The sequence below is a fragment of the Perissodus microlepis genome, chromosome 3 (assembly GCF_051167445.1).
Source record: "Perissodus microlepis isolate ML-2025 ecotype Zambia chromosome 3, ASM5116744v1, whole genome shotgun sequence".
In the NCBI taxonomy this organism is placed as follows: domain Eukaryota; kingdom Metazoa; phylum Chordata; class Actinopteri; order Cichliformes; family Cichlidae; genus Perissodus; species Perissodus microlepis.
The window spans coordinates 2,226,778-2,250,956 of NC_140463.1; the positions used below are offsets into that span (position 1 = coordinate 2,226,778).

Here is a 24,179-nt window from a genome sequence, read left to right on the forward strand (position 1 = left end):
TCAGCTGTTTATGATGTATGCAACTTTTTCTTTTCTCAAATCAAACCTTCAGTCTCCACTCAGCTGCATCTCCTCAGTAATGTAGTACAGCTCCCTCTAGTGGTCTGTGCCCCTCACCAACAGGTCATCACAGGTTCTTCCTGATGAAATCTCAGCTGTGATGGAGCTTTGTGTGTGTTTGCTGAGTGTGTGTGAGAGCTGCTGCTCGCAATAAACTGAAAGTGTTTGAGGAACAAAGAGAAACAAAGAAAATCAGCTGATGATCCAGTAAAGACACTCTGAGCAAAGTGACTGAATGAAGCAGATTTTATTGAGGATTGACAGAAAAGTGCATCGAGCAGGAGACGATTCATGTGGAAGACCCGAATATAGAGAATCTGAACAGATCAAGTCCAACATGAAAGGATCCAAATGTTTCCACTCGGCCTGAGCCATCACAAATATCCAGCATGAACACATGAAGAATCCGAGGCATCGATCAGCTGGAAGAAGATCAGATTTCAGGACTGGACTCAGAAACACTGAAGAGTCAAAGTTGGATTATTTCTACACTGTGTCTGAGTTCAGTGTCTCCAACATCCTCTGCACTCACTGATTAGAAAGACAACAACATGTTGGACTGTCTCTGGATCATGTCAGTGACACGTTACTGTCCCACAACCAGTTTACTGAGTCGGCATGAGAGGAGCAGCAGGATAAAGCTCACACTGACAACATTAGAACAACGTGACAGAAACACATGTATTTGTGGAGAACAGAGTTTAGTTTGTGACGTCAGAGAAGCAGGGAGCTGTTCTCACACACTGTTGTACTGATCATTAAACAGCAGGGGGCGCCTCACTGCATTTACAGCACAGCTGGCAGCTCTGCTCTGCATAATAACTGACTGTGGAGTTTATGTAGTAATATTTGTCATGTGCATAAGTACAAATATCTGTGTGAAATACATGTATATCAATAAGTATTTTTTAACATGAGAATTGATATTTTTAACTGGATAAAATATGAAAGCATACATGATGTTCCCGTCTTAGAAGGAGGCCCTCATGTCCACATCAACAATCAACATCTGTGTACATCTGAACATGTAGCCTAGAGCAGTATCAGTACCATCTGCCTGATGCTTCTTTACATGTTTCACGTATGCCAGGGGAAGAGTCTCACAATGTTGCTGATGGTGTTCGTTTAAGCTTGCACTGCTTCTTTGGTTCCTCCATCCTCTCTCCTCATCTCCTCCAGTTTCTGGACCTTCTCCGTGTCTCCTTCCTCCTTCATCTTCTCAATCAGGAAGTCCAAGTGCACAACAGTGGATGCTGAATCAGCTTTCAGAGCGATTTCCTCCAGTCTGACAGCATGCTGGTAGGAGTCACTTAGCCACTTTTCCTTTTCTGCTGTCAGCACTTTCATTTCCTTTTCAAGATTTTCCAAAAGACTCAATATTTTCTCAATTTCTATTTTATTTCTGTGATTCGTCTGCTTCAGAGCTTCTCGGATCTGTCTGATTTCTGTCTGTTTCAGTTCAGCCAGCTCGATTCTGTCTTCCAGGTTTTGGATGCAGGCTTTCAGTCTGATTCGTTCATTTAACACTTCGGCTGTTTTCACCAGTTTTTGAGGATTAGATTTTCCCAACAAGTCTGTCAAATGATCCATGTTTGTCTGTGTAAGTTCCCATGAATTTCTAAAAATTGTGTTTTCCTCCATTCGCTCTTCAAGCTGGCAGTTATTAAACAGGAAGTGAACAGGCTGACTGTCCTCATTTCTGGCACATTTAATGTTTGCAGCTTCAAGAGCTTGAAGAGGGTTTTTAGGCCTGCTTCCATCTGAGTGTGTGATCAGAGCTATGATGTTTTCCTCCATGTTCTTTCCAAACAGAGACATCACCGAATCAAAGGCATACTTCAGTCGGTCATTCAGTCGATTCACACTCGCCTTCATCACCAGACCCACTGCATGAACTTCATGGACTCCATCCTCTGATTGAAACAAGTCCAATAATCTGTGACTGATGATGTCATGATGTTCAGTCCCTCTGGTGTCTCCATATCCAGGAGTATTGATGATGGTCAGAGAGTAGGGCAGAGTTTCATCTTCAAAACCAAAGATCTCGTACACAATCACATCTGATGTCTGACTTCTTCTCTCCTCCTCTATGATCATAAACCAGACTCCGTCCTCAAACTTCACTCCCATAGTGTAGTTGAGCAGAGCGTTGATCAGAGTAGATTTTCCTGCTCCTGTTTCTCCCACCAGTAAGATGGTTCTGTTCGGCTTGTTTGGACGTTTTTCTCCAACAGTCATTCTTGTCAGAGTTCCAATCTTCCTTTTCTTTGCTCTCAGCTGGTAGACAGCAGGAGGTCCTGACCTGATGAGAAAACTGTTTGAGATGATGTCTTCATGTGGTGATGAGATCAAACTGATCCTGCACAGAAAAGCATAGAATGTCTTCAGTAAACATGTAAACATTATGAACAGGTTCCTATTGTTTAACACTGAAACCTGAGCTGATCCTTTTCTGCTCAGGGTCAAAGGTCACATAAAATTAAACCTTTTTGTTTTTTCTTTTTTCTAAGTAGATTCTTATTTTTGTCTGTCTGCTCTCCCAAAGCATTAGTGGTCACTCTGATTCATTTTATTAGACTTTTATTTTCCCTCAACCTTTGATTGGATTGGCATGACATCATCTGGGTGAGCCACAGCTGCTGCTACCCTTCATACAGTTTTAATTTCATTTTTATTGTCAGGATTAGAATATTGGGATGATTTAAAAATTTGGTGTTAAAGTTAGAAAAAAGTGACACTTTATATCTATACTTATTTATTTTGTTTTTATTTATTTATATTTTACATTTATGTTTTATTTTTATAGTTGGACTCTATATAAAATGATTTTAAATTTCTTACCATTAACTAAAATAGTTGGTCGATGACTGAACAATAACCTCCAGCTGTAACCCTCTGTCTGTAGAGAGGCTGGGATAAGACTCAGCACTGCCGAGTCTGAGGTCATGATTCCCACCTGGAAATGGTTGAAGTGCCCATCACAGTTTGGGGATGACATGCTGGACTAAAGTTTTTTTGCACATTATTTTAGTTTTAGTTCAGTATAAGAAGTTTGGTGTAATTATCCATCCTTAAACCAGATGTTAATTTCTCTTTATAGTTTTTTTTCATGTTCTCACAAAACACTGATTGATTTGTTTCTTTATGAGAAAAGATACATTTCCATAGCTAATGTTCAAATCCAGTCATGGGAATCAGTTTTCTCTCATCCTCTTCATCGATTACAGAAATGTAGTAAATTAATACTGTGTCACACTGAGTAGAGAAACTATTTGAATACTGAGAGTGAAATAAACCCAAATAAACTAAGCAGTGATATTGATCTGTACACTTTTCTCTGATAATTAAACATCTACATCTACCCCACTTTTCAGTTATTTATTTGTAAAAAATGTTTGGAATGATGTATGGTTTTCGTTCCACTAAACTGATTCATGTTTGTGGCTGTAATGTGACAAAATGTGGAAAAGTTCAAGGGGGCCGAATACTTTTGCAAGCCACTGTAGTAATTATTTTGTCATCAAATTCGTAATGTTGGTTAACACACTTACACCCCCCCCCCCCCCCCCCTTCTCCCTCTTCAGGTGCAGTGTGACTTTTGTATAAGATGGGCACATTTTGGATGTGCTCAATATGAGAGCAGCCTAGTCAAGTACTTGTGTGAAAAATGTGCATAATTTGTTATGAATACTGTTTTTTTTTCTGTTCTTTCTCCCTGTGTTCTGTTGGATCTGTAAATGTCAAATATATGTATCTGTAAATATATTCAGTAAATATATACTATAACTCTAATGGAGTGAGTTCATTGTCAAAGTTTATATAGTCAGGTGTTCCAATCACTTCAATGGTGACAGGTGTATAACTTAAGCACCTTGGCATGCAGACTGCTTCTACAAATAAGTGCCAAACCATGCTACCTTTCTTAACATAAGCTAGAAGCATACTCTGATGGGAAGAATTACGTGCCAAACCATGCTACCTTTGTGAATGTGACCTGCAAGCATACTTTAACGGGTAAAAAGAAGTGGCAAACCGTACTGGCTTTATGAATATGAGCTACAAGCATACTCTGATGGGCAAAGTTAAGTGGCAAACCGTCATTCCTACTTAAATTTGTGCTGGAATTACTCTGTGACAGCAGGAATGTGTATAAACTACTTAGGGAGAAAATTATGACAAAGTAGGATGTTTTTTCCTAACACCATCCTACCCATTTAAATTTATGCTGGAATTATTGTGTGGCAGCAGAAATGTGCATAAATTACGTACGGTAGGACATTTTGCCAAAGTAGGGCAGTTTGTCATAAGCCAACGTAAAATTATCCTATTGGTAGGACGGTTTGCCAAAGTAGGATGGTTTGTCAGAACAACGGCCCTTTGGTGGCCCACATCTGGTTTGCCAGAGGTAGCCCACACATGGGCCAGCACAAGGCCAGTTGCAGACACACTTCTGGTCCTGTGTTGGCCCAGAACAGTTTCAGCATGTTAACAACATGTGCCAGAACATAATATTGCAAAAATAGCATGACAAACCTCTGTTCAGACAGTGAATGGACTGCTTCTTATGTAGCGCTTTTCTACTCTCCCAGATTACTCAATGTGCTCTATACAACATGCCACATTCACCCAACCACACTTTCTCTAAACTGAGTGCTTCCTACCTATATTCATACACATTCACACTCTTGACATGCAGATGGGAGGAGCCAGGGATGGAACCATAATAATAGGTGACCTTCTCTACCTCCTGAGCTACAGCCATGCAGTGGTAAACATGAGTAAACCCTCACTAGGTTTTGGATAAAGTGTACACTCACAAACCTGTCAAACCTGCATTTGAAACGTTGGCTACCATAGCAGTATAATATTGCAACATGGCATTTGGATCTTCTAACTAAAATAGGAAAATAGGAACATAAACAGTGCCATCATTGCCAGACCTGGCCCACATCTGGTTGACATACACTCTGCCATGACACCAATCAATCAGAAGTGCTAGCTTGATACCAGATCTGGTCCAGACCTGTTTTTATGAGCCTAGGCCTCATACACTAAAACACAGTCTGGCCAGATGGGGCATGCCATCACATGAACAGTGCCATCTACGCCAGGCCTGGCACATATCTGGATGACATTTCACTTACCATGCCAGAAGTCAGCCAGCAGTGCCGGTGTGACACCAGATGTGGGCCAGACCTGTCTGCTATGTGGGTAGCGAAGATGACTGATTTCTAACTCAGTTTCCTGTGAAACAAAGGTGTGACCTAAAATTGATAATTTATCTATTGATTTCTAACAGACGGAGAGGATAACCATTTTGATTTACGTCTTGATGCAGTCTCAATCATCCAGGAAAGTAAATCTCCCAGCTCCCTGACCTCCCAGCCCATTGTTCCTTCAGTGGGCTGGTTTCAGTCATTATGCAAATGTACTGTTTATAAGGTTGGAAACCTGCAGTCAGCTGAGACTGAAGAAGTCACCTGGATGAGTGACGAAACGTTTCTCCCACAAAACGCTACGTCCAGATGAACAGAATCAACTTTTAGAGAGACATTTTGATTTATTTTTTATCTGTTTGTTTATTTGAAGGTCAACCATGTTTTCTATGATATACCTGGTCATTTTATATTCCTTCTCACACGAATCACATGCATTATTATTATTATTCTCATTATTATTAATAAACTTAGTAAGATTTCTCTTTATTCTGATCACATAAATGTTCAGTTTTTGTCAGCACATACATGTTTGTGTCTGCGGGTTTTATCTCATTTATAATGTCACAGTGTTTGTAAAAACAAAGTCTGAGCTGTACAGCAGCTGCATCAGTACAGATAAGAGAAGCACAGACATCAGTACTCATAAAGACTTCTGCGCTCACTCTGCCCGCTGATTGAAACTCTGGTTTTGATGATGAAGGCCACAGACAATCGACTGGGTGACCGACTGATGTACATCTTCGATTCAGTGATGTCTCTGTTTGGAAAAGATGTGGAGAAAAACATTGTAGCTCTCATCACACACTCAGATGGAAGAAACCTAAATATGCTCTTCAAGCTCTTGAAGATGCAAAAATTAAATGTGCCAAAAAGGAGAAGAATCAGTCTGTTCACTTCCTGTTTAATAACTGCCAGCTTGAAGACGAGAAAGAAAAATACCTGAAACTAAATTTTGAAAGCTCAGAGAGTTCATAGCCTTCCTGAAGGAAACTACGCCTCTAAAGCCAGAGGCAGCATTTAAAGTGTTAAAGGAAAGTATCAGACTGACAGCCTGCATCCAAAACCTGCAAGAAAGAATCAAATTCACTGAAGTGAAACAAAGAGAGATGGAACAGAGTCAGGAAGCTCTGGAGAAACATGACAACATGAAGAATGAAGAGGTCACTCCATTTGTTGCTGAAGTTTTTAAACATAAAGAACCTATCAGAGCAGAGAAGTGTGGGCTGGGTTTGAAAGCAGCTGTCAGCTGTACAGTCTGTGAGGAGAACTGTCACTATCCTGGATGCACGGTGCCCTTAAATCAGTGTGAGGTCTTTAGAGATGGTCTCTGCACGTCATGTACCAACAAGTGTCCTGCATCAGTGCATGTGAAAGAAAAGTGGAGACCAGGATAAGGAGCGGTCAGGAGAACGAACCACCAACAAAAGAGAAGGATGTTGATTTACTTGGAAAGGAAATGAAACTGCTGACAGCAGAGAAGTCACAGTTTCTGGATGAGTCCTACCAGCATGTAGTCAGACTGGAGCAGATCGCTCTGAAAGCTGATTCAGCATCCACTATTGTCCACTTGGACTTCCTGATTGGGAAGATGGAGGAGAAAGGAAACACAGATAAGGTCCAGAAACTGGAGGAGATGAGATGGAGAGAGGCTAGAGGAATCAGAGCACCTCTGAGGTATGTCAAACTGACACTCACAGAACAGTGACTGTAAGAGAGAGAGGTTCAAAGGATTGCAGAAGTTCACCCTTGGAAATTTCAGCAGCAGCACCAAGGGGAAACTGTCCTTGTTGCACTTGTTGACTCTATTCCTCCTCCTCACCATGATGATTATCATCATTATTATCATCATCATCGTAATTGATGTGTTGGATTATAATTCTGAGAAGTATGTGGACTTCCAAAAGTGTCCTCAGGCAAGATGCTGAATCCCAGGTTGCTGTCTGTTGTTACAATCAGAGTGAGCACTTAGGTAACAAAAACAACAAAGTGCTTGTATAACTGGGTGAAAGAGGAAAGTTTTTTAAAGCAGCCTAAGCAGAGAAGCCCAGACCTCCCTCTCCCCAGCCACCTCCTCTAGCTTGTCCGGAGGAACACCAAGGTGTTCCCAGGCCAGCCGAGAGACATAATCTCTCCAGCGTGTCCTGGGTCTGCCCCGGGGCCTCCTCCCGGTGGGACACCTCACCCAGGAGGCCCCCAGGAGCAGTGTTGCCAACTCCTCAGTAAGGAAAATCGCTATTGGTTGTCCTAAAAGTCGCTAGAAGTCGCTAAATGACGTCATCGCCTAATTTGCATAATTGGTCATGCTAATGTAATTGTAACCTATGTTGTTGGAGAGAGAAATAACATCGTGGAAGAGACATAAAGTGAGTAAAAAACGTCCTAAATGCAGTTAGAGTTTATTTAGAACTACAAATTAAATTTCTTTTAGCAATTATTGTTTTTTTTTAATGTTACAAATCCAACCCTGCTCCTTTACCCGGGCTTGGACCGGCAAAAGTGACCCGAAATAGGCACTCTGGTGGAGTTACTTTGTGTGTGTTTATAAGTAGTTTTAAACCTTGTGATCCACAAAACAGCATAAGAGTAAAAGAGTAAAAGAACTGACTGCGTTACAGCACCCGCTGCTTGTTGAGAGTAAAAGCGATACGCGCTTTCACGTCTTTTTTTAGCGACTTTTTTTCTTAAAAAAAGTCACTAAGGGGTCTGAAAACTCGCTAAATATAGCGACAAAGTCGCTAAGTTGGCAACACTGCTCAGGAGGCATCCTTATCAGATGCCCGAAACACCTCAACTGGCTCCTTTCAATGTGGAGGAGCAGCGGCTCTACTCTGAGCTCCTCCCAGATCGCTGAACTTCTTACTCTATCTCTAAGGGAGAGGCCTGACACCCTTCAGAGGAAGCTCAATTCCGCCACTCGTATCCTTGATCTCATTCTTTCAGTCACTACCCACAGCTCGTGACCATAGGTGAGGGTAGGGACTTAGATCGAACGGTAAATTGAGAGCTTCGCTTTTAAGCTCAGTGGTTCACCACGACGGACCAGTACAGCATCTGCGTCACTGCAGCTGCAGCACCAATCCGTCTGTCAATCTCCGGCTCACTTCTCCCATCACTCGTGAACAAGACCCCGAGATACTTAAACTCCTCCACTTGTGGCAGGAGCTCGCCCCTGACTGAGAGTAGGGACTCCACCCTTTTCTGGTTGAGAATCATGGCCTCAGATTTGGAGGTGCTGATCCTCATTCCCACCGCTTCACGCTCGGCTGCAAACCGTTACAGTGCGAGCTGGAGGCCCTCACCCGATAAAGCCAACAGAACCACATCATCCGTGGAAAGCAGAGATGAGATCCCGAGGCCACCTACGTGAAAGCCCTCTGCCACTTGGCTGCAACTAGAAATCCGCCCAGACTAAACTATTCTTTATTTTTACTCAACAAACAAAAGTTCATGTACAAAAAGGGTGTCGAGTTGGAGACACTGACTGATTTTGATTGAGTGACCTCACCGTGTTTCAAGGAGAACCCATATCTGGACCAAGCCATCAAAACATTCAGATCATACCTTTGTTCTTTCCCATCTCTGAAGTTTATATCATAGAGCGTGCTGACTTCTTCTCTGACTTTTGTCTCCAGCTCGGCCAGGGTCTCCTGAATCATAAACTGGTCACTGGTTACAGTCACAGCAGACCAGTCCTGCAGCTGGGGTTTATTGTAGGTAAGAGGGAGGACGTTCTCCAGGAAGCTGAAGGGGTCTCTGATGAGCGAAGCTTCATGAAACTGCAGCTTCTTCTTCTTCATGTGTGTAATCTCTCTCTGCAGCTCATCAATAAAGCTTTCTGCCTCCGTCTCATTTATTTCCTGCTTCGTCTCGATCGCCTCAGACAGTCTGGTGAACTCTGTCTTTATGTGCTGCACCAAAGCGGTCATCACCTTCCTGCTGTACAATAACGCCTCCTCAGCTTTTCTTCTGCTGGTCTTCACTGACTGTTGAAGCTCCTGGATTTTCTGCTCACGCTCCTGGATCATCTGATCCATGCTGTTATTTTCTAATCTCAGCTGGGTTTTCCTCATTTCAGCCTCGTCCTCCAGACTCACTGTTTCATGTGTTTTATGGTCACTGCATTTACAGGACCGACACAGAAACCTTTGATCCAGTCTGCAGATCAGCTCCAAAGGCTCACTGTGATCCTGACATATTCTGCTCTCCAGGTTCTTAACTGGATCGATCAGCTTGTGTTTCTTCAAAGCTGAAATCCTCTGATGAGGCTCCAGATGTGTTTGACAGTAGGACAGTAAACACATTAAACAGGACTTCAGGCCTTTTACCTTGGACCCTGCACACATGCTGCAGAGCACGTCTTCATGTCCTGCTCGTTCAGATGAACTCAACAACATTTCTTGAACAGATTTTTTAACCTTTTCTGCCATTTCATCAATGACAGGGTTAACCCGAAGCAATGGCCTGGTGTAAAACTTCTCTTTGCACAGTGGACATTGGAGTACAGACAGAGTGCTCCAGTAGTCTGTGATACAGTTCATACAGAAGTTGTGTCCACAGGGAATCGACACAGGTTTAGTGAACACACTCAGACAGACGGGACAAAGAAGACTGTCCTCAGACACCAGAGCCAACGCTGCAGCCATGTCTGCAACATACAAGGAGAGCTAATATTAGCACAGTGTAAAGTCAATATAATCCTCATTTATCATTCAATATACAAAAATGCAACTGTACCTTCTGTATGAAGTCTTCACCAAGACAGAACGGTGTAAATGAAAGTCAGAAACAGGCTCTTCTTCTTTTTAGTTTCTACTGACACACTGACCACATCGTCTCCAAGCACTTCCTCATTTGAGTAGAACAAATGAACTCTTTAGAAAACAGACCATGAAGCCCCTCACAGGTAAACAGGTTCACTGGGAAGCTGATCGGCATGACAACTACAGCTTGAATATTTTTTTTCATGAACATTTAAGAACAAATGCTTAACACGAGCTTTTCTCACATGCTTAAGAGAAAAGTAGAAACTGAAAGCCACAAAATGAAACTAAACTGGCAACTCCTGCGTTAGCCTTTAGGGCTGTGTCTGCATTAATTAGTCACATGAAAAATAATTAAGAGAAAATTTAAGACGTCAGACTGTGAGATGATGGAAAATCTGAGCAAATAAAAGCATCTGCATCAGAAATCAGAGTCATGGTGATATTCTAACATGAATCCACACACAGCAGGGACACTGTTCCACACCGTCCAGGGGCTGTCAGTGAAAATGAACGTCCCTCAGAGTGGAGGGCAGTGTCCAGGAAATAAAAACCTAGTTTGCTCTTTAGGACAAAAATGCAGACTGGAACGTTCCTAAAGAACTCTGATGAATAATTGGAGCAAACTGGAGTCCAAATTTGTTTGTCTTAGAAAAGTTCCAGTATATTTGAGTTGAACCTGTCCGAGAGTGTCACATGCAGAGTCCTGACAGTGAAGCAGGGTGTGATGATTTGGGACTGCAGGAGTCTGGGAGATGGAACCATGAATTCCTGCAGAGGATCCAAAAACATGTGACAGGATGAATCTCAGCCTGAGGCTGCCTGGCAGAGGACTGAGGCTAACTAAACTCCAAATCAGGAAACACTGTAACTGTTCAGTTTATATGACATGTGATTAAGAAGCCCCTTTTGAACGTGGTCGGGTTGTTGAACTGTCAGCGATGGCTGACAGGAGACTTTACTGAACGCGGTGATCACAGGACAAAACAATTGAAAGGTTTTACACAGATCACATCTGACACAAAGTGAGCTGCTACACAAACATACTAGGTTGGCTACAGTGACAGTTTCTCCTGCAGGCTGGACTCATGTGGACCACACATACCTGGACTTTGGTTCTCTGTGTCTGTAACGTTTGTAAAGACTAATGATGGAGCTGAACTGATAGAAACAGAAAGCCCTGCATTAGTGCGTCTGTGTAAATGCCATTCTCTATATGAAGCTATGAATGAAAATGAAATGGATACAAGTATAGTGATAATTACACTCATAGAACACTGACATACTGTCAATGACTGCAGGGCCTTAATGTACAGGTTTATTTCCAACGGTAAGGACAACAAGTGCACATATCCAAACAGCATATGTCATCATAAACAAGCTTCAGCACACTATAGGGACAACATCTTTACACTCAGGTGTTTTCAGTCCCACTGCAACACTGTAGCCATGCAGTCTACCTGTAGAAACATAAGTCAGGACTGTAACATGATGCCAGGACTGCAACATTTCATTATTCTACCATCCAATGTAAGTGCTGTTATTATTGCCATTTAAGTGGTAGAGCTTAGTAACCACACAAAGTGGCAGAGCACATATATTACAGCGCATAACAGCTGCCAACACTCTGCTGACTCAGTGACTTCAGTTTCAAACCTCCTTTGGCATCAACAGATCACTATGCCAGCAGGAGCTTCATGGTTCCCATGGATGAGCAGGTCCTGCAGGTGCAGTGATTGCTGGCCCAGCACGCTCGTCTACTCAGCGTGTAGTTAGTGCAGCCTAAAAGGTTCCAGAGCAGATTGCCACGTCAGTAACAACACCAGATATGATCATCAATAAGCTTTACTGATGCAATGCTGATTAAACATGAAAAAGCACAAACAAAGCGACTACAGTGAAGTCAGTGAATACAAGTGTAGCGTGTAATATCTACACTGTCCACTTAGCCAAGAGGCAGACTCAGGTTCAAGATTTCCACCTTAAAGCCCAGGCCTGCACTTTGAACTGCTGGCACACTGAGTCCCACGAACCTGAAGTTCATTACTGGTTTCTATGCAGCCATACACAGGTAGATCCCAGAGCCATTATATGCTTCATAAAAGCCTTTTAAAAGTCTGTATATGAGCAGACAGACAGCCGGTGTATGGACTCAGACTGCACAGCTGGTTTATAACACTGTCGGGTAAAGCACACGCTGAACATCACAGTGATAAGTGAACGTTATCCCAGTGCGTCTGTGTGTTTGTGGGTGTGCTGAGCACCAGCTTACAGGCATCTTCAGGCCTGGTGGGTGTGTCACACCTGCGAAGGAGATTCACTTCCACCTGGAGCTGATCCAGCCTCGTCGGGGAGCTACTTAACAGTGTGGCTGAGCGCTCCTCGACGCTGGATCCTTCCCATCAGTTTCTCAGCATCTGTTTGAAGTTGAAGGTACTCACGGCTGCCTTCGTGTGTTTCCAAGGAGGATTTGCAGAAACGAGGTTGTACACAGGGAACAGAGACACGGAGCACGGGCGCGAGGACATGAAACGGGAGATGGGAGCGCGCAGGGATTTATCGTTTACCTTTTATTTTACTTTACTGTAAATAAAGACACCTTTTCATCGCAAGAGTCCTGCATTGTGGGTCCTACTTCCCCACATCCCCAGACCGTGACAGTTTGGGATTATTGTCCTACTGAAAAACAAAGCCAATCAGACTCTTTGCAGATGATCTTACACAGTGGATCAAACTTCTCTACCTTCATAATTCCATCACATTTGGACAAGATTCCCAGCACAGACTGGTTTGACAGATGGCTGCAGACTCCTCTTCTACTGTGCTGAACACATCTATGCACGAGCTGAAGCAGAGATGGATCATATTTGCATTCAAGTATAAAGACATATTTTTTTAAATATGCGTGTGGGCTCCAGACCTTTGAGACAACATCTCTGCACTGAGACAGTTGGACTTAAGGGCCGGGGACGCTTCAGCAGCGACTCTATGTCTTTAATACTACAGCTTTCACAGTATTTTTCATGTGCATTACTTCATCATTCACTGAAAGTATGATGCTTTTCTTCTGCCTGACAGTTTCATGTAGAGTCAGAGATGTAAAAGCAGGACTAAGACCCACTGAACAATAGACACACACTGTACTGACTGACACATTCAGCAGCCAACAAAAGTAGTCTGAAAGCTCACCAATCTGAGCCATGGTGACCCTCATCACTCAGGCCACTCACACGCAGACTATTCAGGCTTTTCTTTAGACCACGTCCAAGCACCATCTAATATGTGCCTGTCTCGTTATTTTGTATTGTATTTTGTATAAAACTTTATTGTACACATTTCTCCTGTTTGCTATTTATTCCTGCTGTGTCCTATTTATATTTGATCTCAGCATTGTTGGTGTGGAGCACACAGAATGACAAAGTTACACAGTGTACATCAAAATCGTCGACGACTGATTTAATAGTCGACGCGTCGTTTGAAGCTTTGTAAGATCCCCAAAGACGCAGGAATAAGTAGCAGGATTTAAGAGTGTAATAACGGACTGAAACAGAAGATGGCAGCACTGCATGTACAAGGATGCCAGCTGCCGTTAAACCCCGAAGAAGAAGAAGCTGTGTCCCAGAATTCATAGCGCAGCCCAGCTCAGTTTCCAACAATGGCGGCAGCTAGTTAGTTTTAATATTACTCTTATTATTCTTTCTGGGTCACAAAATAAACGTTTAACATATTTTCAGGCGAGAATGTAGCTGTGTAAACCTCAAATATCTGCTCAGTTTATCAAGACACCACATATTTTCAAAAGCGCTCCGACGTTTTCGGAGACGTCTGTTACCCACTAGCTCGATAGCTAGCGGGGGCTAGGCTCACTAGAGCTGTGAGAACACCGGACTCCCGGCAAATCGTTTTCAAACCCACCGCCGTCTTTCGCTACTCAGGTTAAACATGATATATGAGTCACTTAGATAACTTAAAAATGTTATTGTTTGGCTTTTTTTAGTATTTTATTTGTTCCTGAGTAAATCGGTTTGGCTGAGATTAAAGTTATAGTTTTTACACAGCTGAATAAACATCAAGCAGACAGCTGATTATCAGAAGTGTGAGATGCTCGAGAATTTACTCCGGTGTCCTGTTATATTTTAGATAGCAAGGAGTTTATTAAACTTCACCAAAACAATCTGCAGATTTCATTAAAATTTAATAAACTATCATCTTGTCTTTATTTTTAGTTAGCACCTTAAACACTTAAAGCTGTAAGCTAATGATAGTTATATAAGAGCAGATGCTGCTGGTGCAATAAGCTGTACGTCCGATGGATGATGATCTGATTAGTCGACTAATCGCAAAAATAATCGGTGACTAGTCGACTATCAAAATAATTGTTTGTGGCAGCCCTATTACACAGTGAATTTACGTTTATTATTATATCTGCAAAACATCACAGTTGTTGTCTTGGTCGTATGATTTTATTTTGTTGTATTTATCCGCCTTAAAGGCCGGTCTGTCTGACATTAAACCGTCCGTGGAGCAACAAAGGTTGGGGAGCGCTGCTCTAGAGATCTTTCTCTATCCATCTATAGATCTGTACAGATATAGAAGAGCGTGTGTGTGTGACAACACAACATTACAGCAGCATCTTTTTCTTCACTATGTTCTGCAAAGAGAAGCATTTCCGTGTATACTGGACCAAAGTCAGGTGTTATTATCTGGGCTCTTCCCTGACTTCACTTATTGATCCTGATCGTCAGCTCCGTGGACATATTGGTAAATGATATGAAATCACTGTGAGCAGGCTTTCTGTGACTGTCCCACAGCCTGAGCATGATGGCTTTAAGCAGCACTTATGAGTGAAGCTGAAGAGCTGCTGACACAGTGTGAGTCACTCTGAGGCAGCGTTTCAGTGGCCCAGAGTCACCTTCTCTGTTCAAACGTGCAGTGAAATCACAGCCTGAATGGCTCCGTGTAAAAACAAACAGCTGCCCTTTGCAGCTCCTCTGTCACATATTCCACTGCAGCCAGAACAGCTCTCACCTCTGCTTCCTCCTCAGACACAGAGACTGCTGTGCTGAGCTCCTGCTGACTCAAAGCTTTCTCTCTCCTATAGATCAAACTCCACATGTGTGAGAGTTTTCCAGCATTTCCATCAGCATCACAACTTTACACCATAAAACGCAACGGCAGCTTGTTTGTTGCTCTGAAAATGAAAGCCGTGAATGTGAGCCCACATCCACCCTGAGCCTCCACGTTCTCATTTCTGTTAGCTGCCTCAGAACTGGAGCCACTCTGACTCAACATGTCCTCAGCCACAAACACCAATCCTGTGGTGTTTCGTGCATTTTAGGTCTGCCTACTGCAGCTCTCAGCCTTCACATGAAGACTTTGGAGATAAAGGGGACGTTCCACTGGAGACTATTAACCTGTTATTGGACAAATGCAAACATGCATGCAAACTGCACAGAGCCCAGATGGTGGATACAGACTCAGACCTTCTAGCTGTCAACAACTGCAGCACTGTGCTGCCCTGTTAACCAGGTCCTGTGGACAAATACCATAAAGTGTATTTGTTAAAAGATGGATGTGGTCGAAAAATGGAAGCCAATACGTTAGTGCCTTTAACCTGCAATCTTTCTACCGGCCAGCAGGGGGCAGCTCTGAGAACTGCAATGAGCCTTTCCCGATGAGTCTCACAAAGTCGTGCAGCCTTGTCTTACTTTGCTCCTCAGTCACTGAATAACACAGCTCACACAAACACTTCTCTAACTGCTACTCAGAAGCTGGACCTTTGTTGTTTTCATGTTATGTTTGATTTCGGGTTCACTTTGGATTCCTTTGTTTTTAAAACCACCACAGCCTGTCTGAGTATCAGTGCTGACCACGTCAGCCTGGGGTCACTGCTGGTCACTGTTACTGGTTGTGTATGAAGGCAGTGTTGACCTGACTCACATCTTCTCTGTCACAGGAATTATCAGCTGCTCTTTCACTCGTTGCAGTCTTTAGATGAGACTCCTGTCAAAGAGCAGCATAAACACAGGGATAAATCCTGAGCGTGTGATGAGCTGCTGGAGTGCAGTATGGACTGTACTCACAGTGAGGCTGGAGCCTTGTGAGGTTACTGTGAATGACCGCCCAGAAGCCCAAAGCACTGGGATAATGGACAAACACAGTGTGACAGTAGCAGCTAAGCTAGCTTAAATAAAAAGAGTCAAATGTTGCTTAAATTAAAGCATCAGTTTTTTCTTCCTTCAGATGTCCAACTCTTTAAATCTTGGCTCATGTCTCCATGGTTACCATAACTGTTACAAAACTAACCCAACGGCCAATCAAAACCGATGATGACTGATGACATCATCTAGTCAGAATAAACAAAGCTCAGTCATCAGCTCAGTCGTTCCAGTGTCTCCTGTGTGTCTTTGCTTCACTGCTTCAGTTCTTCACATTCACAGTCAATTCAAAGTGGTGCAAACGGCAGTAGAGACATGAAAAATGTTGTTGGCAAGAGAAAATCTCCTTCATATCCCAACACGTCCCAAGTCTAACCGAGGCCTGACGATCCACAAAGACATCAAACCAAGGTCAGAGCTTACGTCCACCTACCAGCCAGCTTCAGCCTTACTGGGACGAGGCAGACCAGTCGATATTAGCGTTCCCCAGTATGCATGCATCACATTTATAAAGGCCAATAAATGAAGACTTAAAGTAAAGTGGAGACAGCAGAAAGTCTCAACCATCACATGGGTTTGACACCATGTTTATTCACCAGTGGGCACTTTGCAACTTCCTGTTATCAGCAAGTGTTTGTCACGAAGCCAACGACTCGTGCAGAAATCCACGATTTGTTGGGACGATCAAAGAAGTATCAGCTGGGCTCCATCAAATCTATCAAATCACTGCAGTAACCTGTCAGTTATTTCTGACAGCAGCAGCAAAGCATGCTAGCTGTGGCTCGCTGATCCATGCATGCCTGCATGTCTCGCTGCTGCACTGATTAATGAGGAGACTGTTTCCAATAAACTGGAGGCATTTAGGTGGAGCATCAGAATCCCGTCAAATGAAAGAGGTGGGAGTTGTTCCCAGAGCTGGATGCTGTGTAACCTCCTCACAACACAAGCTGCACAGCAAAGGACACAAAAACCTCCTGTTGACTAAACTAAACCCTCCCAACAGCAAAGACAGCTGCTGTGCATGAACGTGTGCACATTGGTGAAAGCTGCTACAGCGCAGCACTGTCAGCACTGTAGGAAAGGTCCTCTCTATTTTCAACAGAACTGCACATCACAGGTAAAGTAATGTGTTCATGGAGACGCCACGTTGGAATGCTTTGGATGTCTCATCTCCAGCCTGTCGAACCATTACTTGAAAACACGGAAGGCAAAATATTCCTGGAAATGCACCAATGTTTTTGGAACGTTGTCAGACGGGAGAACATGTTACAAGGTGCTGCACAGACAAGTAAATGCAACAAAGACATCTTCAACCTCGGACTGAGAGCAGAAATGTGACAGTTTCCAGAAACATCTTCAAACGGGCCTCACAAAGACACGAGTGCACACAGACTGGGATCATCTCCAATGTTCCCTCTAATGGTTCATGTGTCTGAACACACAAACTCCCTGAGCGTGCCTTGGACCACTGTGAGCGACAGCAGACGTGTGCACTGTGGTCACGCCAGCATCCAATCCATCCAAGTTACATGTTTATTAAAGTAATCAAATTACAGCGTTTATGTTAGACTACTTTTAATTAACTGCTTTAGCCCACTTACAATGAAAATGAAAAAAAATCTTGTTCCTGACCTGTAGCATGTTCACACTATTGGAAGGAAAAATAACTTGAACTCCAATTCTTTTTCTTTTTTTAAAAAACCCCCAAAAAGCTCTGACTTGTATTATGAGTCTGTGGTCTGGGAGAGAGTCTGTAACTCTGTCTGCATAATACAGTAAATAATGACCAATGTTGGGTAATTAATTATATAGTTACTTCTTCAAAAAAGTAACTGAGTTTTGCAAACAACAAAGGTTTTTGCAGCTGTTTACCTAAAAATGCAGCCAATGCGTTTTTTTAAATAAACATTTCAAACTATTTACAGAACAATCAGCTGTTCTGCATCAAATCTGATGCCACACAAATTATTTGTGCCACTCCAAAAATAATTTCTGTCCACTATGAGATGAAGGAGAACAACAGCCTGATACCTGCAGGCCTGACAGCAGCAGATGCATCACTGCTGTAACACCTGTAACATTCAGCAGTCGCCTCATTGTTCTGACACACAACAAAACTACTGACTACACTACACACTAACTACACACTAACTACACAAGATTTGTGCTAAACGTCTCAAATCTCTCACATCTCAAACACGCCGTCACTCCTAAAACTTCCCCCCGTTTCTTAACAACTAAATGCCACGTTTTGATTGGTCGAGAAATGTACCATGTCGACCAATGGCAAAGGGCGGGATGTTTTGTTTTTGCTCACAGGCTTTCGAGCGTTTTCCTTATAAAACGCCGTTTTTACCGTTTCTTCCTGCAGTAAATATAAACAACGACAGTATTCAGGAAGAAAACCAAACATTGCAGATATTTTATCACAACTCTGGTTTTACGTGGCCAATCAGCACAATTTAAAAACTGCTATAAAGTCCACACTGTTTCTGTCAGTTGTCCGTCTGTCCTGCTCACATCTCCAATGGTTGTACACGTTGTCATTAACGTGGCTTCACTCCACATCAGCCGCTTTGCTAAAACACCGGTGTCGGCACACATTTACTTTAATTTCAATTCAGGTTAGAATTTCTTTTGTGTGCGCAGCGCAGAGACCGTGCCAACAGTGCGCACGTGCGCAGCTTAGAGGGAACATTGATCATCTCCATGTTTGACTCCATGTTAAACCAGCTTCATTGATCCAGACACCACAGGGGCTGTCACGTCCTCCCTGGTCCCACAGATAACAGGCTGCACACAAGAGGCTCACCTCTGCTACATGCTGCTCCACTCCCCTCAGGGTTTTGGCCACGCCTCCCATTGGTCAGCAGGTGAAGCCTGGGACATGGAAGCGTTTACAGCAGAGCTTCATGGGCCTGACAGCGTCCAGCAGCAGACTGAGGAGAGAAAGGTTCAAACACGCTGTTACAAACATGCTAAAGCTTCTCAGCTCACTTTGATCTAAATATGTTCTTTTGTGTTAAACTCAAAATGAAAGGAGTGAGCACATGTTCTCCCTGAGGAAGAGCTCAAAGCTGAGGAAGACGAGGATCTCCACCCACTCACAGCCCCTCTCCTGACCTCCTCCCAACAAACTGAACCTTTAACACTTGTTGTCAGTTCTTGTGTCAGTCAGCACATCTCAGCTGTTTCTCCTGTGCTTCTGAATGTCTTCCTGTGATTGGCCGTTCACAGAGACATGTCTGACTGCATGAATCAGCTCCACATGTACTTCTCAGGTCTTTGCTGGATTTGTCTTCCCCTTTCTTAAACTCATGACTTTCCCATACTGTTCTGTACAGCAGTGATGAGCACAGTGTGGAGCTTAAAGTGATCATGGGCAGCTGGAGTGTTGTTATAAACACAGAGGGTTCAAACCTGTGGTTGCTTCATCAGTGTGGAGATTTAAAGATGGATGTAGACTGCATGGAAGTATGATGTTTTACTGCTTTTCTACACATCATATGAAGTAAAACAGCATCATTTACACACACATGAAACATGAACACTGTGACATCAGCAGCTGTGGCAGTGCATGAATAAACAACAACAACTGTGCTCGTCACGTTTGCACCATTTTTCAACAGTCACAGTGGTGTCTCCTCATTCCCAGCTGTGCCTGCTCGAGCCAAATGGAATCCCAGCAGGAAAACTGATCCGAATATATCCCCACTACATGTGAGGAACACCAGCTCCAAATGTCCTCCTGACCTGTGGAGTTTGTGTGGATGACCTGGAGCAGGGTCCAGAGTCCAGGTGCAGGAGCTGGGTCAGCCACTGTGACAAAAGGCCCCTCCTCCACTGTGGGAGTCATCCAGGGGCTTCAAGAAAGATCCACAGTGGGACCAGGGCTGATGCTGTAGTCACAGCAGGGACCTGCAGAGCATTCAGACCCACAATCAGCTTATTTCAGGACACGTCGCTGCAAACATCTGCTCACCTCCACAGCTGTGTGTTGGGTTAGAATACAACACATGCAAATACATTTCTGACTGTGTGACACAGTTAGACTGTGCAACAGTAACAGGTAGTGCACTACATTTCCCTGCAGGCTTTGCATGCACAGAGCAGCCATCCAGCAGTAGTTGGTGCTCACAGTGTTTCTGTGAGCTGAACAGTGTGTGTGCTGCTGTCCTGTGTGTCTAACATCAGCATTTAAATAACTACTAACATTTCTAATCACTTAGAACCAAAGACAGAGCAAGTTCCATCCAACTCTTCCCCTGCACCAACATGTTTCATGCTGTTCATGTAACAGGAGGTGAACACGCTGGGATTGAAGGTTCATCTCATCAATAACAAAGCAAACATGTTCCTGCCTCTGATGTGAGTTTCTGCTGTTTGCACAGTTACAGCTGGTACCTCAGTGCAGCCCTCACTGCTACAATACAACACCATCACATAGAGTCTCCACTGTGACAGCAGCAAAGACTGTTTGAGGCTAACTGACAGTTACAGTCGGCTGTTACAAAGTAGCAAAGCTCATTCAGTTACTCTGAACGCATAAACAGTTTTTGTATTCTTTGCAAAATCTGTTTTAAACTAAATGTAATGAAAAAATAACCTGTTCCATTTAACTTCTAACACCATTAGAGTGTTTATATGAAAACAGATGAATGTATGAATGTTATGTTACAGTACCAACGATCTGCAGCAGCCTGTAAAACAGCAGGAGGAGTTACTGGAGGTGTCATCAGGTTGGGCTGAGACGTCTCAAACTTACAGTGTTATGTTTCGTTATTGATCACAGGGCAGTCCAACCAAAAGGCTTCACATGGCTTTAATACTTTAAATTGTTTTCTATTCTCACTGTCATCACATTTAGTCTGCAAATTCACAATTTGTATTTGTTTTAAATCCTAATCTGACTTTCTGAGCCTCCACAGGTGAGTGGGAGTGTCCCGGGAGCTTCTGAATCACTGGAATCGATCCACATACACTGTGATCACAGCGTGTGGTCAGGTGGTAAAACTCTTATTACACTTAAACTCAGCTGCGTGGTTTAACGTTACAGCTCTCGTCATCTGTCTGACTGTATTCGCTCATCGATCCTCTGTAAACTCCAATGTTTACGCTTCTCTCAAAAACAAATGAATAAAATCTGACTGCATCACATTTACAGATGTACGAGAAATAAGACTGACATTAAACTCAAACAAGAGTCCTTTTGTTTCAGCATCAGCTGGATTCAACACTATTATAATGCATTCATCGATTCACTGTCACAGTTCCTGTATACGTCACACCAACAGAAGTGCATCGTGTGCACAAAGCAGACAAAAGATCCTGCAGTGGTTTTAAGGCCAGCACAGGTCAGAGAGTGCAGACTGTTATTAGCATCACAGCACATTCAAACATTCAGGTCAGGGGTCATATAAAATAGTCAACATTAGTGCATTCAAGCAGCTCTCCGACCCGCCGCAGAAGGACGACGACTTCCAAACCCCGGACCAAATATCCTCTCTTTCCTATGGCTGGGATTTTAACACAGGTACACACAGCTGTGTTAACGGGTGCAGACGAACAATCTTCTATTTTGTACTTCCTGAACTTAATAACAAAGTTCAAATGACACAATTGTTCTTTTCTTACTTAGTGCAACACAGAATGACTAATGTCTCATATTGTTAAGATATCAGGTTGGAAAATGTTGAAGTCAAAGGTTTAAATGACCTCCAGAAAAGTCAGACAGTGTTGAAAGTCCCTGAACACAGACCTGAGATGGTGAAACAGCCAAGGAGAGCTACTGTCTGAGGTCAAAGGTCAGACTGTAAGAGAGTCGTCAGGTTCATATAGCTCCATAACCCAAAGCTGCCCCTCCTCACATGGAGACATGGTGATGTAGCTTCATCATCCTCTGTATCCACTGACCCTCTGTGCACAGGTACAAACTTTCAGCCTCTCTGCTACACCTGAGCTGATTGGTCCGTCCAAACATTAGGAATAACCAGCAGAAACAGTGTTCACTGTTTCTACTCCAACATGTCCTAAACTGGACCTCAGGTCCTGTCAGGTTAGTCCTTACAGCAGTGTGTGACCTTTAACCTTATTCATTCATCATAAATGTCTTTAATGACACCTTTCAGTCCTTCACAGCCTCCACACTGAGTGCTGTTGCACAGTTATTAAACCCTTCTTTAAGCCTTTTCTACACCATTAAATAAACCCACCATATTATACTGGTCTGTGACGTCACTCAGCAGTGAACCCTGTAAACCTCTGCATCGCTGACTAACAGGACCAGTTTACCGAGACCGCGCTCTAGTGGCTAAACTTAGCTGTTACACTTAGCAGCGGTCGGCAGCTTTATGCTCCGTGAAATAACAAAGTGACATTTCCACGACAAACTTTCACAGCAGCCTTGTTCCCTCATCGACCAGCTGCTAACGAAACGTTTGTGACTCACAGTTAAACCTTAACAGTCATCTTTTTACCTGTTTACTAACCAATCAGCTCCCTGCGCATTCAAACTCCCGCTGCTGCTGTACGCTTTACGGCACCTGGTTTACGGCACCGTGTCGTTCTGTACCTTTCAAAGTAAAAGCATCAGCTCGGTCCAAGCTGCAGCAGAATAATAACCACTTATGAACCAATTTACCAAAAATTAATGATGTCATTTACAACACTGAGTTTGTACTTGAACAATGTTTTCAGTGTTTTTGCCTCCAGTTGAAGAGTAACGCTGTCAATGATGGCAGAAAGGCGCGAAAGCAGAGAGGAAATAAACTCAGCACAGACCAGAACCAGGCTCAGGGAGGGGCGGGGCCATCTGCTGTGAGAGAAGGAAGACAGGATAAAGACATGCTGTGGAAGAGAGACAGATTAATAACAGATATGATTCAATGCAGAGAGGGGTTTTTTGTTTGTTTGTTTTGTTTGTTTGTTTGTTTTTTATGCAGAGAGGTCTAGTGAGTGAGAAAGGTGACTGAAAAGGAAAAACTCATCACATCATGGGAATCCCCCAGCAGCCTACAGCTATTACAGCATAGCTAAGGGAGGATGGAAGTCTATTCTTAAAAGTAGAGATAGTATCTCTCTCCTGAAAACTGATGGTTTGTGTATATATGTATATATTTATGCTTATATTCATATTCTCGTATTCCCCTTTATTTTATATCCTAATTCTGTACTATGCTGTCTGGACCCTCGGGTTTATCCTACATGAAACTGGATTCACGGAGGATAAACATGAGGGATTAATAGAGTTCTATCTCTCTATTAAAATCCCCCAAAATAAATGAAATGTGAATTTCAGGCTGACATATTTTTAAAAGAGTCGCTTAAATGGAAAAATGTCAGCTGTTGGGAACGAGCCTCATTAAGACCTCGAGTGTGACGGACTTTGTTGTTGTTGTGTTTTTAAATCCAGCCAATGGGAGCGTCTGTGGATATCAGCTGAGGCTGAACACAGGAACACCATCACATATATATACACAGAATTAAAACACTAAATAAAAGACATCATTAAATAAGGATCAAATCGAAATGCCAGAGGTCAAAGGTCAGTCAGAAGAGGTGTAGTTAAACACTGGCAGTTTAGCGATCAGCATATCCAGGAGCAGCAGGTCAGAGGGGGCGGGGCCATGCCAGGACTTATTTTAAGTGAAGTTTAAAGTGGAGCGACAGCAGGAGTCACACAGCAGTAACCAGCTCTGTCTGCCAGGGTCAAAGGTCAAACAAGTCCTGCAGCTGACCCACACACAGACTTACACTGATCCACAGAGAGTGATGAATCCACACATCACTCGGCTGGAGGAAGCTGGGTTTCCACACCATCCAATCACAAACCAGCGTTGACGCTGAGACCCGGGTCTGTGACAGGAAGTCCATGAACAGGCAGACCCTCAGCAGCAGGCTGACCTCTGACCTCTGAGACAGAGGGAGGAGTTTGTGTCACCAGGGGGCGCTGCAGCATCGCCTGAGAGCTTTAACAACAACAC

General features: G+C 43.3%; 1 protein-coding gene across 4 annotated transcripts; it reads right to left on the reverse strand.

Moving 5' to 3' along the window:
• Positions 1-288: 288 nt before the first annotated feature.
• Positions 289-22,773, reverse strand: LOC146389403 (uncharacterized). Of its 4 annotated transcripts, none has more exons than XM_084910634.1 (5): positions 22,674-22,773; positions 19,010-19,136; positions 11,696-11,821; positions 8,841-11,499; positions 289-2,419 (listed from the first exon to the last, which is right to left on the reverse strand). In XM_084910634.1, exons 4-5 carry the CDS (start codon positions 9,920-9,922, stop codon positions 1,186-1,188), a joined length of 2,316 nt encoding a protein of 771 aa, XP_084766760.1. In that variant the 5' UTR covers positions 9,923-11,499; positions 11,696-11,821; positions 19,010-19,136; positions 22,674-22,773; the 3' UTR covers positions 289-1,185. The 4 variants fall into 4 exon arrangements, with proteins under 4 accessions (XP_084766760.1, XP_084766765.1, XP_084766769.1 ...); XM_084910639.1 differs by having other exon boundaries at positions 8,841-9,924; positions 10,014-11,821; XM_084910643.1 differs by adding an exon at positions 19,951-20,115 and having other exon boundaries at positions 8,841-11,821; positions 22,674-22,735.
• Between the last annotated feature and the right edge of the window lie 1,406 nt (positions 22,774-24,179).

What these genes read in the sequence shown, in the direction of transcription:
- LOC146389403 (XM_084910647.1), bottom strand. Translation starts at nt 9,922, where the DNA reads ATGGCTGCAGCGTTGGCTCTGGTGTCTGAGGACAGTCTTCTTTGTCCC. An exon ending in AGAGATGGGAAAGAACAAAG is followed by an intron (nt 2,420 to 8,840) that starts GTATGATCTGAA and finishes TTTTCTGTGCAG; the next exon opens with GATCAGTTTGATCTCATCAC.